The sequence below is a fragment of the Delphinapterus leucas genome, chromosome 6 (genome assembly GCF_059928025.1).
Source record: "Delphinapterus leucas isolate spDelLeu-1000000601 "Yukka" chromosome 6, BTC_Dleu_Yukka2, whole genome shotgun sequence".
NCBI lineage: Eukaryota > Metazoa > Chordata > Mammalia > Artiodactyla > Monodontidae > Delphinapterus > Delphinapterus leucas.
This window is the reverse complement of record NC_143134.1, coordinates 109911991-109934098: the sequence shown is the minus strand read 5'-3', so window position 1 is coordinate 109934098 and position 22108 is coordinate 109911991. Positions and strand designations below refer to the sequence as shown.

The 22108-nt window shown below is 44.7% G+C and overlaps 1 protein-coding gene and 1 long non-coding RNA gene across 5 annotated transcripts in view; one reads left to right on the top strand and one right to left on the bottom strand.

Annotated features, from left to right (window-relative positions):
* Positions 1–21590, top strand: part of BRINP1 (BMP/retinoic acid inducible neural specific 1) — a 128814-nt gene extending 107224 nt beyond the window's left edge. The window contains exon 7 of the mRNA XM_022578901.2: positions 18759–21590. Coding sequence (XP_022434609.1) covers positions 18759–19899 — 1141 coding nt within the window. The 3' untranslated portion in view covers positions 19900–21590. The remainder of the gene's footprint in view (positions 1–18758) is intronic.
* Positions 14440–22108, bottom strand: part of LOC111177276 (uncharacterized) — a 178200-nt gene continuing 170531 nt past the window's right edge. For 2 of the 4 annotated variants that reach the window (XR_016393629.1, XR_016393630.1), the window contains exon 5: positions 14440–20154. This is a non-coding gene — a long non-coding RNA (uncharacterized LOC111177276). The remainder of the gene's footprint in view (positions 20155–22108) is intronic. The other 2 variants (XR_016393628.1, XR_002645270.3) reach the window with 1 other exon arrangement.

Genomic DNA, 22108 nt, shown 5'->3' with positions numbered 1-22108 from the left:
AGCAAACACTCAATACACGTTAAGCTATTTTTCTTATTTTTACCAGGCACTGATTTTGCATACAAAGTGCTTAGCCCACAGTAATATGCAGCGAGTCTGAGTGTTGATGATAATGATGACGTATATTTTTTTCATCTAATCTTCACATTATCTCTATGAAGTGGATGCGATTGGATTTGTTTTATAGGTAAGGAAACTGACGAGGCAGAGATGGAATTAAATTAACTTGTCCAAGGTCACAGGGCAGATAAGCAGCAGGATTGGAAGGGTCTTGCTGACTCCATGGGTGGGCGTGGCGGTCAGGAGCCCTGTGCAGGCTCTAGGAGGCGAGCAGAAGCAAGAGAGGCGGCTGCGCTGGGTTGGGGCACCTTGGTTTGAGTGTAGGATGATGTCACAGGCAGGGTGAGCCCCTCAAGGTCATGTGGGTGATGACAGACCAGGAGTAGAGTTTTATAGACCCTAATGTAGTGTGCTGAGATTCAAGAAATGGCACCAGTTGTAGAACCCTGAATCAGCTCTGGAGCCCAGGCAGACACATCAGACACAGCCCCTGGAAGTACAGAGAAGAGGTCAGGTTCAGTGCAGGTCAACTTAGCAAGGAGTTCCTGAGAACTTACTCTGTGTGGGGCTCTGGAAGCATTAAGATAAATAAGACCCATCCCACCCCCAAGGGTCAGCGCTTGTTGGGGTGATGGTAGCAGGATCAATTCCAGACCACACCTGCCAATGGGGAATGCAACACCCAACCAGATTGGGTTTCCATCACGTATTAGGTAATTTGGCGGGGGGGGGGGGGGTCCCAGGGATACTGTGGTGGATTTCTTTTAGCTTGTGCGGGAGCTGGCCCTAGAGTCAGACCACAGTACTTCAGTTAGGTCGAGGAAAGGCGGGACCCACAGGGAAGTTTCCTGTGGATTGTTTCGCTACCAGGATGTCCTTATGTTTTGCAGTTAAAAAGGCGGAAAGACTGGGAAGTGGGCTTTGAGTTTGGTCCCTATTACTAGACTTTCTGAGCCTTGGTTTTCTCATCTGCGAAACAGGCAGGATAATTTCTTCTTCCCGCCTCAGAGGGTCTCTGTCTGGCTCACCTGAGATGGTATGTCTGCCAGCACTGTGTAAACTCTGAGTGCTCTGGGAAAGGGGGCTCTGCAAGCAGGGTGAACTTGCAATTAAATTCATCAGGAAGAGAATGGGGCTGAGTTTCGGTTCAAGGTAACACTCTAAGGCATTTCTCTTGCCCCGGGCACTGTCCTACACACTTTCACCTCATTTAATCATCATGACAACTCACCTGGCAGCATCAACTCATCCCATGTTATGAATGGGGAAGTTTAAGATCCAGAGATGTTAATTGACTCGCTGAAGATTATACATCAAATAAGAGGCAGGATTCAAACCCTGGCAGAGTCCTTTCCCTTAACATCTATGCTATTCTACCTGCCCCTGAGGCAGGATGATCCAGGGTGTTCAGATTACCTGCCTAAACTACAAACGGCAATGTGATGGAAATCACCTCTCATTGCAAAGGAAGGAAGGAAGCAGGGAGGGAGGGAGGAAAGAAAAGAGGAAGGGAGAGAGGGAGAGAAAAAAGAAAAGCACAAAATCAGCTTGAGCAGTGAACTCTGCTGGCTTCTGTGCAATTCCATAAATGTTTACTGACTACCTGGTCTCCCGTCCTATGCCAGACACTGTAAGACACTTAAAGATACAAGCGAAGGGGTCTTTGTCTTCAAAGCATCATTATCTAGCCTCAGGATGTGCTTTTGAGAAGGACACTTGTTTGAACCAGAGTTCAAGTCCCCCTGGCTGGGCCCTGTTGTGAGCCCGACTAAGTCCACACTGGGTCTGTAGTATATATTTCAGAATGAGAACGCTGGGTGCTAAAAAGGAGCCTTGCAGGGGCGGGTACAGGCTGAGCAGAGAACAGGTGCACCTCACCTTTAACCAGGGCAGCTCTTTAGCCGTTTTCTTTATGAGAATTCTGCGTTAAAACTCATTTGGGAAAATAAGGTGATTTTTAAATTTTTGCTAAAACAATTTGAAAACAACTAGGCTCAGTTATCTCTGAGGTCTTTCCCAACTCCTAGGAGAAATATCACTCACAGAGAGTGACAGATTAACTGTTCAACTCCAAAGTATTGATACAAGAATGGTAATTGAATCTTTGAACCATATTGCTTTCTGATGATGCTAGTTAATTTTCATGAGTAGCCTACAGTTCAAACTCAGATCTTTTGCCCCAAATGACAGTAGCCTTTTAGCTAAGCCTCCCAAAATCTACTCAAATCACTTTCTAATCTATGTTCCAGGAGGCCGTCAGAATTACTACTTAAGAAGCAAATTTGATCTCGACAGCCTTTGGTGACTAATCTCTGCTCTTAGGAGAATGGGCACACTCTTAAGATGACCTACAGGTCTGTCTTGATCTGGCCTCTGCCTGCCTCTTACTCTGTGTTTCATACCTCTTCTTGGCTCGCTCAGCCAACTCACTAATCTTTCAATTCACTAGGTGTGCACACTCCTCCCACCCCATAGGCTTCACGCAGGCTCTTCCCTGAAGCTTTCTTCCTTCTTCCTTACCTGCAATAGTATCTATGCATCTTTCAGATCTCAGCTCAAAAGCCTGTGCTCCTTGCATTGAAAGGCTGTATCAGGACTTGTTTAATATGTTTTCCTAGCGATCTGACTTCCCAAATGAAGGCCAAATCTCAGTTTACCACTGTACCTTTGTTTACCCAGTTATTAACACCTGTCTCTCCTGTGAGACCGTCAGCCCCACGTACGCACCTGGACCCATGTTTTTTATCACTTTAACAGTATAACTTCCTAGCATGGTAACTGGCACACATTTTAAAAAATGTGCTCAATGAATGGGCAAATAAATTATTTTCTACTTGGGGTCCCCAAAACATGTTGACACAATATTTTAAAATTGTATGCATTGCCATACAAATAATCTACAGATTTTTCACGTACATTGTATGTGGTTTAAATTGTCTTCTTCATTTACAAAGGAAGGAACTAAGGCCAAAGGGAGTTGTGACGTGTTCAAGGTCACTCTGGGAATGTGTGAGCAGAGCGTGATTAAAATTCAGGCCCTCTGACTGTGACAGTCCAGGCAGTAAAATGGAAACTGCAAATTGAGATTGTCTTTAATTGACCTGCATCCAAATTCTGCAGGGATCTGTTGTTAAGTCCACTACTTTGGGAAATGCGCCCTAGTGAAAAAAAAAAAGGACAAAAATAGACACTTCCAAGAGTTTACTAAATTCAGTGAGATGAAAAGAAATTCCTAGCCCCAACTAAGTGCTTTGATATTTTTCCCCACACCTTGTCCCGATTTTTGTAGAGGTTATAGTATTGTAAGACAAAGGAGATTCATGGAACTTTAACTTGAGGGCAGGCAGTATCACTATTGGCATTTTTCCAATGACTCCTGGTCTTCGGTTTCTTTGTACTTCTCATGTTCACGTGGACTTGACCCAGCACCCGGGCTTTAGCCAGGCACAATGTACTTATGCATTGTTCAGATGAAGATCTCTTGGGGGCATCCACCTCAGGCTTCAATCGTGGGGCCATAGCTTCTGAGCCCATGTCAGCTTTTTACAAACTTCCTGCTCCAGACAGCGTTTAATTGGTGTCTATGGAAAAAGTCCAGCTACCAGGATAATCGTTATCTCTATTATGAGAACCTTCAATATCCACACTGATTTTGATTCTTCTCTCTGAACCCTATACTTACTTGCCTCTGGATTTAATCTCCACAGACTCCTGCTGGGGGGCAGAGGGGTGTGACTTCTTATCTTTTATTGAGCTGAAGTCAGTGTCAGTTTATTAGGCTGACAGTCCCTGCTCTCCCACTTATTAGATGTGTGACCTCAAAAAATCGTGAAACCTACCTGAGCCCTGTGTTTCCTCATCTGTATGATCAGGATAATAAGAAAAGCTACCCTATGGAGTTGATGTCTCAGTCAATTTGGATACTATATGTGAAAACTCTTCATAACCTATAAAGAAATGCACAGATGCAATGTTAATATAATCAAGAGCACAGTTGTAGTGGATGCTAGATTTTTGATGAAGACACTATTTCTGCTTCTAAGACACAGATCTTTCCATTGGAGAAAATAATTCATGAGCCCAACAAAATGTAATAACGTAGTAGAGAGGCGATGAAATTTCAGATACTTAAGGCTTTAGACTCTGGAATCTGACAGACCAAGGTGTAGACTGCCATTTACTAACAATGGAACGTTGGTACAGTATTAAGTTATCTGAACTTCATTTTTCCAATTGACATGGTGGAGATAAAAATGATACCTACCATCGGAAAATCAATAAAAGAACATATATGCCACTTAAAAGCACATAGTAAGAAGTCAAGCACAGGCTCCTTATCAGACAGATTTCGAAACCAGTAATTTCTCAATTCATATAAAGAGTTAAAATAAGGAACGCTAAAATGTATGCAATGCTGCACATATATATATAAACACAATTTATTTTAACTTAAAATATATAAATATATATTTCTTGGCCAGCCTCTTGAAGTAGGGCCAAAATCTTTTTTGAGGGTGTTTGTATAATATATTCCATTTGATGTTTTCCTGGCTTTCTTGCATAAACCACACCGGTAATTGTATAGTATTTCCAACTTTGGTTTACTCAAAGTGGAGCAGTAGTTTACAGACTCTTAAGAAGCAACACCTAAACGTTTGTAGATTTTTATGAGCCCTCCCAGTCTTTTCCAGGTACTTCTCCTTTATTTAAATTGATGGCAATTCTTTCATCAACTGGTCTTTATAGAATTTTCCCACAGAATTCAAATGAGTTCCCACAGAAAAAAGCTCGCATTTCATTGATTTATTTGACTTTGTTTTTATTTCAAAAAGTTTAATTTTTTAATCGCTTTGGAAAAAAGGAGAGCGATAGTTAAATGGCATACTTAAAGCTAATTTGCTTACATCTTTAGTGTTTAAGCCAATACAATTTATAAGCTAATATTATTTCTCACCCTAGACATTTTTATGCTTTTGTGTAGCGTTTTACAATTATTTTCCAAACACAAAAATAGAGATCTAAACATACTTTTCATAAAGTAGAAGACACATTCCTAGAATACTTTGGTCTCAGGAACATAATAGCAAATACAACTGGCATAAGCAGGTTTGGGAACAAACAAAACGACTCTTGGTAAATGTGCTTGTTACTTGGAGGGACCAGAAGCACGTGGGCTTTGTAGGTGGGTAACCGACCCGCCATGACTATTCAGTGTGCCAAGAGCATCACACGTCACTCTGATCAGATGGAAGGGAGAGTGTCAGTTGTGTGCCAAGTCACTTACAGGCAGGTCAATTTCAGGAGCTTGTCCTGAGACAGCAGCTCTTATTCCTACTAACTCGCCATGATAATAATAAATAATGATAATAATAATGTATAATGACTATTTATTATGTACCAGGCACAGCTTTAAATGCCTTACATAATTTACTCACTGAATCCTTACAACAACCCTGTAAAATAGATGCTGTTATGCTTCCCATTGTATAAACATGGAATTTGAATAGCAGTAAAGGTAAGAAAGGAGAGAAATGTATTCCTGTCGGGAAGACTCTAAGAATCCCCTTTTCTCTTTGCCTGGATTATTCTATTCATCCTTTAAATTTCAGATCAAACCCCCACTTCTTAGTGATGCTTGTCCTGACACACTGGACCAGGTTGCACTGTCAACAGTATGTCTTTACTGCATCCTGAGTGGAAGTTTTTTCTACCCCCTGGCACGTTTGCAATTGTGTGTTTAATCCTAGACTTCCCCTACTTGACGACAGATTCTGTGAGGGCAGGGATCCTGTTTTTCTTGTTCACCAGTGTATCCGCCCCCCCGCCCCGCAGTAACAGGTAAAGTGCCTGGCATAGAATGACACAGCATTTGCTGAACTGAAGTGAGGGACCATTTGAGACGGAAGTTGAGGGATGATGATGCTTTGAACTTGGGGTAGAGAGAATGTCCTGTGTTGACATGAGCTTTACCACAGATCTGTGGGTTAAGGCAGTGGTTCTCAAACTGGCGCGGGCATCACAGTCACCAGGAGGGCCTTTTGAACACAGATGGCTGGACCCCACCCCAAGGTTTCTGATTCCTTATGTAGATCTGGGTTGGGTCCCAGGTCCCAGGTGATAACTGATATGGCTGGTCTGGGGACCGAACTAACCTTGGATTAGAAGCCTCTCTTCACTGCCATAAATATGTTCTCATCTCACAATATGTGCACTTGGTCCAAACCAGGCACCAGTTAGCTCCCTTGAGGAAACTGATAGGATATTGGGAAGGGGGGAAGGGATAGGGGGAGGGGAGGAAGTGGTGTCTTTGATTGAATAAGTTTAGGAAACGTTGAATGAAAAAAATAATTAAATAGAGAAGGGGTCATATGCATATTTTTTAAAAACTTGTTTGGCCATAGAACCATTCTTTTTGAATTCTTTTTAAGGGATTGGGTTCCTCAGCACAGGGCCTTGGAAAAGAATGATTTACTCCAGGTTAAGAGGCAATGACCCAGATTATTTGGTGTGCTACCACAGGTTGTGATTTCCTGACAATAGAGATCCTCATCCTTCAGCCAGACTTCTTCGAGTTGAGTTCCCAACACCTCTGCTTAAACAGATGCTAATGGCTCTGTATCCCAGCATGTAGAACTCCTGCTGAGAGGTGGCAAGACTGCTAACCAGCAGCGGCCAAAATAACAGCAGGAAGGTACTCAGTCTCTGGTAGAATTAGGGAATAAATTTACCTCATTTGGCTTAGATATATTCCCAATTCTAAAAAGTAAACTATTACTAAGACAAATACCTTATGTATAAGACAGATACCTTACGCATAGATTATTTTATTTTGCAAAGGGCTGATTGTTATAATAACCTGGGGGTTGGGCGGAGCTAGAACAAGGATTAGACTCCCCATGTACAGGTGAGAAAACTAAGGCTTACAGAAATTAATGACTGGTCCAACATTATGAGATAATACCCCTTCTTTTGTTGCCATCCTATATAAGCATAGCCCTTTGTTCTTGTCAAAGAATATGTACATTAATGTTTGTACTGAATCTTCATCCATTTATCCATGCATTCCTTCATCCAGCAGACATTCAGTGATCACCTACTAAGTGCCAGGCATTATGCATGAGGTCTTGGTAGATGATGAATAAGACAGGGGTGCCTCCGTTTACAGAGATCTTGAGCTCTAGCAGGTAAAAGAAAACCGGCACAGGACTGGGCCTCTGCACCTGTGCTTTACCTTAGGAATCTGAAGCTCAGGAAGGTTAAATGGCCTAAAATGACAAAATCATAAAATGTCGTGGCTGTCAGGGAACCTAAAAGATCATCTAATCGATTCCTGTCATTTTATTAAAGAATAAAATAGAACAGAGTGTGTCTTGGCCAGAGTAACTATATTGGTTTTGTATTGTTCTGTAACACATTACCACACATTTAGAGGCTGAAAGCAATATGCATTTATTATCGTTCAGTTTCAATGGGTCGGGAGGCTGGGCCTGGTATAGCTGGATCTTCTGCTGATGTCTCACAAGTAGAAATGAAGATGTCGAGAACCCACTTCAAAGCTCAGTCTGGTTGTTGGCAGAATTCACTTCTTTATGGCTATAGGACTGAGGTCACTTTTTCCTTGCTGGTCATTGGCCAGAGTTCACTCTTAGCTCCTAGAGGCTATTCTCCAGTCCTGGTACATGGACCACTCCATCTTCAAAGGAACAGAGGTGCAGCAAGTCTTTCTCAGGCTTTGGATCTCTCTGAATTCTCTTTCTGCCAACGGCCAGAGAAAACTCTCTGCTTTCAAAGGGACACCTCTAATTAAATTAGGTTCACCTAGATAATCTCAGTATCTTTACATCAACTGTGCCAAATAACAGGACACAAGTCTTGGGAGTGATATCTCACCACATCCACAGGTCCTGGGGGTTAGAGCCTGGAATCTTGGGGAGGGAGGACATTTTTCAAGTTCTGCCTGGTACAGTTACATAGCTTTGTAGTAATGGAAGGAGGAAGAGAGATCCTGAGTTCTCTCTGGGGGCTCATGGTATATAGTAGTTTGAATATCTATTGCTGTTTAACAAATTGACCCAAATTTAGGGCCTTAAAGCGCCAATCATTATATTATGCTCATGATCTGTGAGTCGGAAATTTGTGCCCGAATTGGCTGGGCAATTCTTCGGTTCCACGTGAGGTTACGCAAAGTCACTCGTTGGTATTTAGGTGGCAGCTGGGCTGAGCTGGAGGTTCTAAGAGAGCTTCACTCGCATACCTGGTTCCTTAGCAGAGGTGAGCAAAAGGCTGGGCTCAGCTGGGCAGCTCTCTCTTCAGGGTCTCTTCATGTGGTCTCTCCAGCAGGTGGTCAGCCTGCTTATAAGTGGCCTCAGAGCTCTAGGGGGAGTTTTCCAAGAGACAAGAAGTAGAGGCTGCTGCTGGGTCCATAAGCTAAGCGAATCACTTCTGCCTTAACTGTACTGGCCATAGGAGTGGTGGAATCTGCCCAGATTCAAGGGAGGGGAACAGAGATCTCCTGTCTATGGGAGGAGTGTCAAAGGATCCGTGGCCACCCGCCGTACATTGTGGGTTTGTCGTTTGCTTATTTTTCCATTGTGATACATTTTAGTACAGAGGTTCGCGCACTCTTCAGAGACCTTATGAAGAAATATCTTGTAATACAAAATTGCCCTTTTGAACCTTTGTCAATCAAGACAAAGTTTGTTTTAGCGGATTTATCGTATGGTTTATGCCCCTTGCAGCATGCTTCGGCCTAGGTACATGTTTTGTTGTTGTTCTTATTGTCTTGTTTTGTTTTCTTGGAAGCTGGTTAAAGGGAGAGACTATTCCATAATATAAGTTCTGTTATTTGGTGGGGATGCCAGAAGTGGGAAGGAAGGGGTTTCTGCCAGTTGCAGAGTATTCCAATTATGGATTAATCTCAAGCGTGCACTCTGGAATGCGGAAATAACCATCAGACCCACTGTGAGAAGAACCTGAACCAAAGTCCCATTGATCCCCTGACCCCCCATAAACACCTATGCTGAATAGTAGACCGCAGTGACATTTTGTGTCTCCTAGAAATACTGTCAGTTCAAAGCCAGTGTCCAGTAATCCTTGAAAAGTATGAATATTTCCTTTCCCCCAATGCACAGTCACCCAGGTAAAAGGCTGTCGGTCCCCTTGGGAGAGGTTGGGGAAAGATGAACGGTCTACATTTGTGGCTGTGTGCAGGGTCCTTCCTTCCTCAAGGGAAAGATTCTGCCTCTGGCTTTCCAGGTACTATTTGTGTGACCCCAGGCAAGTCACATAAGCTCTCTGTTTCCCGTGGACTAAGCCTTGTCTAGGCATCATTCCACTCCAGAATTCTGAAAATCTGCCACACTAAACACACAGACAGCTCCACCTACCAGAGTTAATTGCTACTTTGACAGTCCCTCACCTACTGATATGTGTGTGTGTGTGTGTGTGTGTGTGCGCGCGCACGTGCATGCACCCTGGGAGGAGGTGGCAAAGTCGTGGCAAGGACCTATTCTGAGTGTGTACTAAATTGTCCTATTGAGGAAGAGGTACAAGCCAACAGATAACCCTAGGCTAGCTCGGGGCAGCCTGCTGTCAGTCACAGAAGCCTAGAAGTACCCTCCTAACCATGGAGCAATGAAGCTTTTCACTAAGAATATCTTGTGCATTTCTTTTCTGTTTACGGAGGTTAAGAAGGCAGTAAGGCCTAACCCCATGGCAACCCAAGGATGCACAATCAGGGTGAGGGGCAGGGAGTTGCGTGTCGGCAGCTGAGCTTCACCATGAGTGATATGCAGGGTTTGTTCAACTCAGCGCTACCAGGGATGTCTCCATGCCCATGCCTGTTTGTCATTGTATATTTGTAGCAAGTAGGGAATTGACTCCCTTGGTTGACGTTAAGGCAAGAAAATAAGTATCTCCAGACCCTTTTTGTTGTTTTTAGATTTTCAGGGGTTTTTTTCCTTCCCTGGGGCTCAGAAGTGGCTTCTTGTTCAGAAAAGAATCTAGAGGCTTAGAGGATTGAGTCAGAAATAGAACTAATTTCTTACAATTTCTGTAGCTCTTTATCCTCTTTAGCACCATTTCCCTATGCTCCTACCCACCTCCACCCTCCAAATCGACCAACAAACTCACATCCGGGTGAGTTGTAATCTTAGTGATGTGACAGCTCACTGGTGACCTTCAGGAAGTCACGTCACCTGAGCCCTGAGCCCAGTTTTTCATATCCTTAAAAATCCTTGATACCCCTCAACCCAACCTATGACACAGAAAAGTCGTGAAGATCTAAATCAGAGAACCAAACAGAAGAGCTTTAGAAAGTTTAAAAGTGATATAAAAATGTAACATATTGCTGCCTTAATAGTGTTTTTCTGGTTGTTTTAAAGGACGATTTTTTGGGGTAAATGTTTTATGGAAGTGTTAGAGATATATAGCAAGTGAAAATATCGTTAAGTATACAGCAAGATGAATTTTCACAGAATGAATTCCCACATGTAACCAGCGCTTAGATCAAAGAACAGGGCGTTATCAGCAGTGCAGAAACCCACTGTGTCCTCTTCTGATACCATCAGCCTTCTCTCCCAGGGAATTATGCCTCTCACGGCTACACACACTGTAGCTCAGTTTTTCCTCTCTTTGTGCAGTGTGGACCCTTTGGTATCTGGCTTTTTTCACCTTTCATTCTTCTGTGAGATTCCTTCATATTGTTTTGTGTGGTTTTGGCACATTCATTCTCAAGAGTATTCCACTGTGTTTCTAGACATCCATTCTACTGCGGTGGTCATTTGCACAGTCTTCAGGTTGGGGCTGTGACAGAGTGCTGCTGTCTTCCACACGTCTTTGAGTGAACTTCTGTGTGCATTTTTGTTGGGTATCTACTAGGGATGGGATTGCTCAGCTTTACAGATACTTCAGTAGTTAATTCCACTTTCCCAAACTTGCTGAACGAATGAGCTCTCTTGCAGGTAGCATAGAAGAGTTTTGATTGTTCCACATCCTTGCCCATACTTAGTGTTTCTCATCCTTTTTATTTTTATTTCAGCCATCGTGCTGCAGAAGTATCCCATCGCAGTTTTAATTGGTGCGTCCTGATGACTCATGACGGGGAGTTTCATGTGCTCGTTAGCCTACTGAATATCCTCTTTTACGACATGCGCGTTCATATCATCCTTATCAGTTGCCGACTTTCCTGTTTGGTGTTTTTTTTTTTTTTCTTCTGGGACAAATCACATTTATTAAACAGTTTAGTGAGAACCTTCTGAAGAAAAATATAAATTGTGATAATTGCATCTACTCTGCTTTAAAGAGACCCAGGAAGGAGTGGCAAACTCAGGCAGCATGAAACGCCTTTGACTAGCCCAGCATCCAGCCAGTGTAGGAGTTATTTATGTACTATAAATATAGTCTTTGGGTAAAGCTATTGCAAATATATCTTCTAACTAAGGGTTGTCTTTTCACTCTTTGAATGGTATCTTTTGATTCATGTGTTTTAATCCTAATATATCCCTATTAATCAACATGTTTTTTCCCTTTATGGTGAGCTGTGTTAAGAAATCTTTGACTACTCCAATGTCATAAGGATGCTCCTCTGTGTTTTCTTCTAAAAGGTGTTTTGTTGATGTTATTATTTTACTTTTCACATTTAGATCTGCAATCCATCTGTTAATGATTCTGGGGTATAGAAGAGATTAAGTATCAATGAGAGATTTTGTTGTTGTTGCTGTTTTAATATCAATATTCAATGGACCCAACAATATTTATTGAATTCTTTCCCTGGATTTTTAAATCTATACTTATTTCAAAGGGACCATTTTCTTTGGGAGCTCAAGAGGAGCACAATAGTTTGTTTTCATGAGAGACAATGTGTACCTACCTATGTTAGAAGCTCTACATACATTATCTTATCTGATCTTCAAAACAATCCTGCAAGTAATGTATTATTATTCCATTCTGTAGTTGAGGAAACTGAAGCTTAGAAAGGACAAGCAATTAGCTCAAGGTTAAGTAATGAGAGGAGCTATGATTCAATACCCCATCTTTTCTGACTCCAAAGCCCACATCTAGCTCTTTCTTCAAGCATCATGGTGACAGCGTTCATTAGAACTGTGGAGGGTGAGTGATAGGGAGACGAGGACATTAAGCTATAATCAACTGGGCTGTTGTAGTAACTGAGAGGAGTATTTTTACCTGAGAGGAATATAAAACACAGTTTTCCTTTGCCCTCAGTAATAATTATAGTTAATGGTCAGTCACAGATAGCTTCCTTTCACTGCAAACCTCCCAGGAGCTTCACGTATCTGATTCTTGTTCTGAAGATAAAGTGTAAGGTAGGTGTTACCTTTCCCATTTGACAGATAAAGAAACTGAGGATCAAAGAGGTGAAGTGATTTATCCAAGGTCAAATATCCACAACAAAGTAGGGGTAGAGCAGATCCAGCATTTCCTTAACTGACTCCCATGTCTAGTAACTGGCTCACCGCCCCCCCCACCCCCCGTCACTGCCCAGATCATTGATCTAGATGACCATCACTGTGCTTCAGGGTGAGGTCCGTTACACCTGGTTAGCCCCCTTCTCACTCTCTCACCTTTGGTCTGTATGTCATTCTCCTGCCTGATTTCCGCCCAGGAAGAATAAAACTCTCTGGCAGCTCTCCACCTGGGAGCTTCCTGCCGCTTTTAGCATTTCTGTCAGCCCTAAAGAAGCTTCTGGATCCTTCCTCCTTACCCTCAGCACATCCATGCCCCAAAGCAAAATGCTGAATTTGAACATGTAGCTGATGTTGCCCGTCACCTCCTTCCAGACACAGAGCTATGTAATTTGCAAAAATTGTTTCCTAATCCTCCACAGTTAAACTCCTGACAACCTAATTTTAAAGATTCCATCGGGTTTTCTCTTTGCTGCTCTTCCCCTCCCCCCTTCTACCCTCTGCCTCTGCCCTCCACCAATAAGACCTATTGCCTTCATTCCACAGTTCCAAACCAGAAAGCATCTTCATCGTGGCAAGGGACCACAAAATTCTTCTTTGGGTTTTTTCTTCCATCGCTATGAGCTGTTCCATGAGGCTCTCTGACATTATGTAAAGAACTAACAGAAGGAAGGAAAACAAACTATTAAGTCAATGATAGAAACTCAAGGAGGGGAATGATTAAAGCTAAATATGAATCTGGGGAAAATGATGAACACAGACTGGGTCTGATGGCCAGTTATAATTTACCCTAGCACATCCATAAATCGAGGCTTCTTTCAGTAGAGCCCCAAGCATTCTGACGCCATTGATATATTCATCTTTTATCAGCACTATTTCTGTAACACACACACAACAGAGTCATACACAGCACACCCCCTAAACAGTGCATCATCGGAAACCTAAAAACAACTGTTTGTCTTCCCAGTCTAGTACTAGTCTCTGGTCTATAGAGTACACAATTTGTAGAGTCTTACGGAATTAATAGAAGAATGATTGATTCAGACCTCTGATTTCATTTCTTAAACTCTCCTCTCCCTTTTAAATAAACACTTCTGGTAGGCAAATGGGACTTATGGATTATAGTTTTCTATTTTAGCCTAAATCTGTTCCCCCCTTCTCCTTGGCACTCGATTCCTATGATCTTCCGTAAAATGCCACTGGCCTGGCACTGCATTCCTGTCTTGGGCAAAACCTCCAATTAAAATCAGCAGGAAGTTTGCTTGAATTAGGAATCCCAGCCTGGGCTTCCCACCAGGTGGTTCCGAAAGGGAGGCGTGCCCTGTTGAAAGCACTGATGGGAAGCCCTGGGTGGCATAGCCTCTGTCCTCCAAATGATGAGCGACTCCAGCTGTGTCACCAGGAGGCCTGTCAGGTCGCCAGAAAATCCTGGCTGAGGCAAAGACAGAGCCTGCAGGGGAGCAGCAGAGGTGTCCCCATGGCCCGGAGCCTAGCTTCTCCACCATCCTGGGTTTGAGAGTGTAGGAAAAGTACAGCGGGGAATGGAGGGAACACAGGTTTGGATCCAGAAATCCTGAGCTCTGATCTACGTCCATGCTGTGTGACCATGGGAAAGTCATAGTCCCTCTCTGGTCTTTCATGCCCTCTCCTCCTCTCAAAGGAGTCCTATCTCATGGGGCTGATGTAAGGATAAAGGCTGACTGCCATGATATAGAAAGCACTCAAGAAACATTGATCCTTCACCTAAGCAACTAAATCTCAATGTTCAGGTCTAAACATGAGGGAGATGGGCTGGATATTTCCAAGGCTTCTTCTTGAGGGTTTTCTGCTTCTGTGGTCCAAGAAGCTTCATGTATAACCTCTGTGGGAGCCTACTTACCAGGCCCCAGGGTTTTCCAGCTTTAGGAATAAAAATGAAGCTTCCTGCTCTCCCCTCACCCCTGCTCCCCCCGCCCCTCCCATCATAATGAACTGAAATCCCATCCAGCAGAAAGATGCTGATTTGGATGTATTGGAGTTCAGCTTTGGCTGCAAAGAGAAGATGCTTTGGGTCCCCAGGGACAGAGAAAAGCATCTGAAATGGCGGTCCTTACTGCCACACACTGAATGCCTTGCAGTGGGTCTGTGTCAGCCCTCTGTGAAAACTGCCCCCGCCCCATCTCTCTGGAGCTGGCCTATTAAGCCGCTCCTCTGTTGCCAGAGTTGAGGTGGGCTGTCACCAGCTAGCCTGGGAAATGGTATTTATAGATTGCGTTCCCTCTTACCCCTGGTCCCCAGCCTCTCCCTGAGCACTTGTCGGTGAGTTCCAATTATCTGTGAATGGAGGAGAGGGATCCTGGCAGGTCCAGGGGAAGCAAGGAATGTGATAATAGGCCCTTCACACATTCAAAGTTTCAGTATTTTTCCATTATTTCAATATATTTCTCTTCTTGTGGCCTGCTTCCTCCTTCTTGCTGGCTTTGTCGTTATTTTACGTTGTGGTACGTCGGAAAGTGCACTGGTGCTGCAGTTAGGGAACTTGGTATTTGAATGTGGACTGACTCTGTGATGTCAGACAAGTTATCCCACTTGTCAAGGCCTCACTCTCTTCACCTGTGCTGTGGACAGTTATCCATGCTGCTCTGGGAGAGCTCGGGCACAACGCCTGGTATACAGTGAGCGCTCGGTGGTTGTGAGCCATTGATTCCCTTGGCTGATTTAAGGTGCTGCATGCCTTCCAGCGTGGCAGGGTTTCTGAATATCAGCAGTTACTACCCAGAGCACTGGCTGGAGATGGAGAAGGTGTAGGAGATTGCCCTGATTGAGGTGGACTCCTCAGTCTCACAAGTTGCTTGTGCTAAGGACAAGCATGCAAAAATCTGGGACGAGCTTGTTTTTTCTGGTTTTGCTCTTCTCTTCAAAATGAAGGACTGAAATCTAAGGAACGTTCACTGACCTTGGGAATCGGGGCTCACCAATAACATTGCTCTCCGTCTGACCCCCACCCCCCTTTCAGAAAAGGATGGTTTGCCCTCCCGTGGCCCAGCCGGGGTCCACGTTCCCTGATTCTGGGAGTTACGACGCATGAAGGCTTGGCTGAGTGTCTTCGTTTCCATCCTGCCCACACTAATTTCATCCCGTCACCTTTCCCCTCTCCAGCCCTCCTCGTCCACAGCCCCCGTCTGCTCACCTGGGTCGGGCTCCCTGTTTCCCCCTCCACCTCCATTACTGAGGCCGTTCCTTCTCTCCTCACGCTTCCCCAGTCCCCACCTCTCTCCTCCATTCTCTCTTTCTCCTCTCCCTGGGCCTCGCGCTCCCAGCCCCCCTCCCCGTGCCCCGCCTCTTAGTCCTCTCGCAGTATCATTAATGCCTTCTTTGATACAGCCCACAACCTCACGATTATTCTGGGGTCAGGAGATGCAGGTGCCAGGCAGCTCTCTGCTGCGCCTCAGAGGGCCTCTGTCCCCAGTCCCTCCTGCTCGACGGGGCTGGAATCCTAATTGGCCACTCGGCCCTTTGCTTGTGGCAGCCTCACCGGGAACTTGCATCTTCCTCTTTCCCTCACTGAGAATGCTGAGCGCTCAGCCACAATGAGGCATTGATTCAAGGAGTGGGGGGATGCGGTCCTGACAAAGGGTCCCAATGATGAGACACGAGAAAGGGCGCGCTCTACGGGGTTATAGAATGCCTTGCAGATGGGAACAGAGGAGCTCTAAATGGGGTACTGTCCTGTCACTTGGAGAGGGAGTGACGGGGCAAGTGTGGGCCATTTGAAAGAGGCATTTTGAAATGACGCTCTCGTCAGATGGAACCACACGCAATCAGAGACGTGTGGCGTGCCCCTGCGGCTCACAAAAAGATCAGATGACTCATAGCCGATATTCAGTCGATGTTCTGGTTGGGGAGCTGGGAGCCGCACGGCTCATTATCATTCCAGCTTCGTCTCCTGAAGGCTGGGCCCGCTGCTGTTCTCCAGGCTGTAATGGGATTGGTCCCACGAAGCAGAGACCGGGGAGGCCTGGAGCTGTGCGGGTGCAAGGTATTGAAAACTAATTCTGCAGTTCGGGAGAGAGAAGAGGAGTTTGTTTGTTTTTTAAGTGATAAATAAGAAAAATATTAATTTTTGTCTGTTCATTCAGGAAACCTTTATTTAGAGCCAGGCTCTGAGCTAGATGCTCAGGGAAGGAGGGGGGGTCCCCTCTCTCCAGCCTTAGAGCCTGGAGGGGAAACTGACCAAAATACCAGGGGTTTCAATACAGTGTTTTGAATGTTATGAGGGAGGTTTCATTGCCAAAGCCAGGATCGTTCTGTAGAGTTAAAAGGCAGAGCTGTTTCAAAGAGCGCTCTAATTATTCCTCCACTTTCTCTCAGCTGATAAGCACCTCCTTTAAAGCACAGCATCCCGGGAAGCCGTTTCAACAGTATCCATTTTCAAATGTCCCAAGTAACCAAACGGTTTCCCTCCAACCCCAGAGGGACAGTGAAATCCCTGAGAGTGTGTCTCAATGCCTTCAAAGGAAGAGCTCATTCTCTGGGATGAGAGTACTTCTTATTACCTTTTTAATAATTGGTCTATGCCAGGCTCTGTGCTCAATGCTTTAAATACACCGTCTCATTCAGTCCTCTCCCTCATTGCCTAAGATGGGCTTTATTATTCTCTTTTCAGATATGGATACTGAGGTTCAAAGACACGAAGTATCTTGTTCCTGGTTACAGAACTGAGCCTCGAACTCAGTTCTGCTTGGGCCAGCGCACGTGCTTTTCAATATCAGGCAGTACTGCCTACCTCATGGTTCTTGGGCTTGGTGGTTGTGGCTTGGCAGTGGAAGTGATAGAATAGGTAGATCGCTAGCACTTCCTACCAGACACAGTACGATGCAAAAGGGCTTCCATTTCCAGTTTTCAAAAATGCGGATCAGGAACCACTGCCGCCACGGTCATCATCGTCGTCAACATCACCACAGCACGTGAGAGCCTTAAGAAAGGCTTCCTTGACTCTTGTTTGAAGAGCTACGAGCCAGGAGATTCCTCTACTCACTCATTGTATGATTTCACCTCTGAGCTTCTCTTGCCATGTCTAGAAAGTGGAGCTGAGAGTCTCTTGGCAGGAATAACAAGAACTAACTTTTATGGAGTCCCTAATACCTACCAAGTTAGGGACAAAGACTTCACAAAACAATCATGTCACCCTCACCACAGCCGGGTGTGGGGGGAATGATTAGGAAGGTGAAGGAAACTACCAGCATTCCCTTGGCTCAGGAGTGGAGGTGCCAGGATTTGAAGAGATCTCGGACTGACCTCAGGTCCCAAGCTATTTTGGGGATGTGGTTGTGAAGCTCAAGTGAGGAAATGGGAGCGAATGTACCCTGTGCAGGGTAAAAAGTGCTAGACACATGTAAGGGATTATTTGTAGCGTGGAAGAGGGGACTTGCACAGAAATGAGGAAAGATGAGAGGCCACTAAGCTGACTGTCTTACATCTTTTTACCTATTCTTCTGTTGCTTCTTATCTGATCTAGTATGTACCTTCACTGGAATGTTTCAGAGGCTGGAATCTGGGGACAGGCTTGGGTTTGTTTATAAACGTGGAGAGGGGGGGCCTAGAGGTACATGTTGTGATGGAAAGTTCACTGACCTGAGAGTTTGGAGCTCTGGAAAACATGGGGGAAATAACATCTTTCTTACCGTTCTGAAAAGCCACTAGGAGGATCACATAAGACCATAAATATGGAAGCACTTCCTGATCTCCAGAGTAATATAAAATATAATTTGTTTTTGTTGAAGTCTTTGGATGTTATATAACCTCATGGGAGGAATCTGTGAAGAGGGTTGAAACACCTGGCGCAGGTTAAAAGAAGTAACCCCCTAAATTCTTCTTATTGCCGATCTTTTACAATCTGTTGTCATCCGGCAGGGGTTTTTGAGTTCATACGCTTTAATTTTCTGAATCAAACTTCCGCGGGACGAATGAGTCATACAATTATAGAGCTGCAAGGGCTTCAAAGAACATTCACTCCAACCCCTTCCCTTTACAGATGAGGACATTGAACATTAGATGGGTAGAGTACAAGGTCGAGTAGCTGCTCTGTGGCATTACCAGGAACTACAGTGTAGTTCTTGTAGTACTATCATAGGTGCCCTTCCTATGAGAACTGTTCTACCCAGTCCTTTCATTCTTTGGGCAGCTCCACTTTGCATTAGCAGTTGGATAAGCATAACCCCACTTTGCATTAATAGCTGGACAACCACAAGCCCACCCATGATGGTTAACATTCTCCATCTCACCTCTACCCCTCAGGACAATTCAGCAGTGGCTTGCAAGGGTCCAGTCGCTTCTCTACTGCAATGAGAACGGGTTTTGGGGAACCTTCCTGGAGAGCCAGAGGAGCTGCGTGTGCCACGGCAGCACCACGCTGTGCCAGCGCCCCATCCCCTGCATCATCGGAGGGAACAACAGCTGTGCCATGTGCAGCCTGGCCAACATCTCGCTCTGCGGCTCCTGCAACAAGGGCTACAAGCTATATCGAGGCCGCTGCGAACCACAGAATGTGGACTCGGAGCGGAGCGAGCAGTTCATCAGCTTCGAGACCGACCTGGACTTCCAGGACCTGGAGCTAAAGTACCTGTTGCAGAAGATGGACTCGCGCCTCTACGTCCACACCACCTTCATCAGCAACGAGATCCGTCTCGACACGTTCTTTGACCCCCGGTGGCGCAAGCGCATGTCCCTCACTCTCAAGAGCAACAAGAACCGCATGGACTTCATCCACATGGTGATCGGCATGTCCATGCGCATCTGCCAGATGCGCAACAGCAGCCTGGACCCCATGTTCTTCGTCTACGTCAACCCCTTCAGCGGGAGCCACTCGGAGGGCTGGAACATGCCCTTCGGGGAGTTCGGCTACCCGCGCTGGGAGAAGATCCGTCTCCAGAACAGCCAGTGCTACAACTGGACCCTCCTGCTGGGCAATCGGTGGAAAACGTTTTTTGAGACGGTCCACATCTACCTACGTAGTCGGACTCGGCTACCTACCCTCCTGCGGAATGAGACTGGCCAGGGCCCTGTGGACCTGTCCGATCCCTCCAAGAGGCAGTTCTACATCAAGATCTCGGATGTGCAGGTGTTCGGGTACAGCCTGAGGTTCAACGCCGACCTCCTCCGCAGCGCCGTGCAGCAGGTCAACCAGTCCTACACGCAGGGCGGCCAGTTCTACTCCTCTTCGTCTGTGATGCTCCTCTTGTTAGATATTCGGGACCGAATCAATCGCCTGGCCCCCCCTGTGGCCCCGGGGAAGCCCCAGCTGGACTTGTTCTCGTGTATGCTGAAACACCGCCTGAAACTGACCAACAGCGAGATCATCAGGGTGAACCACGCGCTGGACCTCTACAACACCGAGATCCTCAAACAGTCGGACCAGATGACAGCCAAGCTCTGTTAACCTGACTCTTTGCCACGGACATTCCCTTTTGTTGTACAAACAGAATAGAACCAAGAAAAGCAAAACAAACACAAATTTGTAAAATGTAATTAATATTCAAAGGAAAGGAGGAAAAATCTTCATTCGTTGGAAACGAAAACATTCTAGCGACTGTATAAAACCGTTGGGCATGTTTGTTATTTCTATACTCTGTCGTGAAGAAGGGTCTCAGCCTTGGGAGGAGCTTGGAGGGAGCTGCTTCTTAGGCCTCAGGTGCTGTATTGAGGGGGGAGATGAGAGAGAGCATATGCAATGAACTGTAAAGATCTCTGCTGTGCAGGTGCTAAGATTAAACACTAAAAAGAAAGATATATGTAAAGTACAACCGACACTGCCATTTTTCCTTGTGGGAGGAAATGGACATAGATAAAGAAGATATTTCTTCGGTTATGATTTCTTTCCTCTTTATCCTTAATTCCTTGTGGTTCTTTTGATTCATTTGCACACAAGGGTGGGGATGCAATGACAATTCTGTCTCACCCAGATAGCTTCTTTCACGCTGAATAAACTGAAGCTAATCGAAGCTGGGCAATAGGTGGGATTGGCAGGGAGAGGCATTCACATAATCACAGGGTGTTCAAAACAGTAAGGAACCTTGGATATCAGCTTAGTGACCTCCCTGATTCAGTTTGGGAAATAGCCTCAGAGAGAAATGGCATGCCCTTGGCTACACATGGTTACTGCCTGAATAGCGATTTGAGCCCTGCCTTCTGACTCCGTCTAAATCATGCTGGCCACTTTTGTGTTTACTCCAACTAAACTGCCAAGGGACGAGTGTTTCTCAGTCTCAGGTGGTTTTGATAGTTCTTTTTCTTTTAATCAAGAAACCCCTTTTACCTACCGTCTCCAAAAAGAAATGATGTCAGATTTCCTAGAAATGCTTTGCATATTAAACTTTAGTTTGACGAAAAATCAATAACCAAAATAAAACAGGGTAGGTTTTAATATTGCATTGGTCTGCCAGGCTGACTTCCCCAAGTAGGTATCTAAAAAAAGGTCCTTTAACGCAATACACACACATACACACAGACACACAAATACACTAACACTGCCACTTCTTGGGCATCGCTGAAAACTGAGAAGCCTTGTCTGGGACTTGGGGTTTAAACTGAAAGGAGAGATGCAAGAAGGAAAACTCAAAGCACTTCTGTAGAGGATTTGGGCAAATACCATTTCTTACCAGTTCTCCAGGAACTCTGCATTTATCTTTTCGCTAGGGTGGTACTAGCTAGAGGTGCTTCGAATCTTCATTTCCAAATTGGCAGAGAAACAGGACCACACACTTCAGGGTTGGGAGAGAAAATAGGACTCTTCTGGTCTCGACGTCTGCCCAGTGCACATCTCTTTACTGTCTTTGGGAGATACCCTTGTTTGCTAACTGGACCATTCCAGGAACAGGAAGCTCATTAGATCTATCTTTCACGTTCCTTGAATTCCCCTTTCACTGGGGGAGAGCAATAGTGCTCATTCCAGCTTGTGTTATAAAAAAGATCTAATTATTAGATGGTTCTCTCTGTACCTTTACCAGCTTCTGTGTACCTTCCATTCACTGGTTCCAGTCCTAGAATGTGCATTTTTTCCTCATGTCAATGCTTTTGTAGATAAAATACAAAAACTGTCTCAGGGGTCACCAGAGTCTGTAATAATATGACTCAAAGAGAATACCCGCCCCCTTATAGTTTATTTTAAGATGAAAGGACAGGGCTTCAGTGCAGAAGAAGTAAAGAATTATCTAGCTTATTTCAGTGTGTGTGCGCAGGGGGGAGTGGAGGGGAAGATATATCCTGTTTTTTGCATAGTGAAATTCCAAATGTAATGTTCCAGTTTTTAGTATGAATTAGCATATATTTTGATACGAACTTTAACACTTAATGTGCACTTCACACCAACATAGTTGTTTGACCTCAGATTTTGAGAGGATTCGGTGTGCATTTAGGTTGGAAATTCTTCATGCGAGAGGTCACATAGCAGGTATTTATCAAGCACAAGATTTTCCAGAAAGTAAATTATTAAACATGTCTTCAACACCTAGTAGATGAATGAGGCATGCCAGAAAAATGAGATTTGGAAGGAAATGGTCCATGCTTTTGTGCCATTCACACATTAATGAAAGAGACATATGAACCAATTAAAAAGTAAACAGTAATTACAGTGCACTATGATGAGTGCT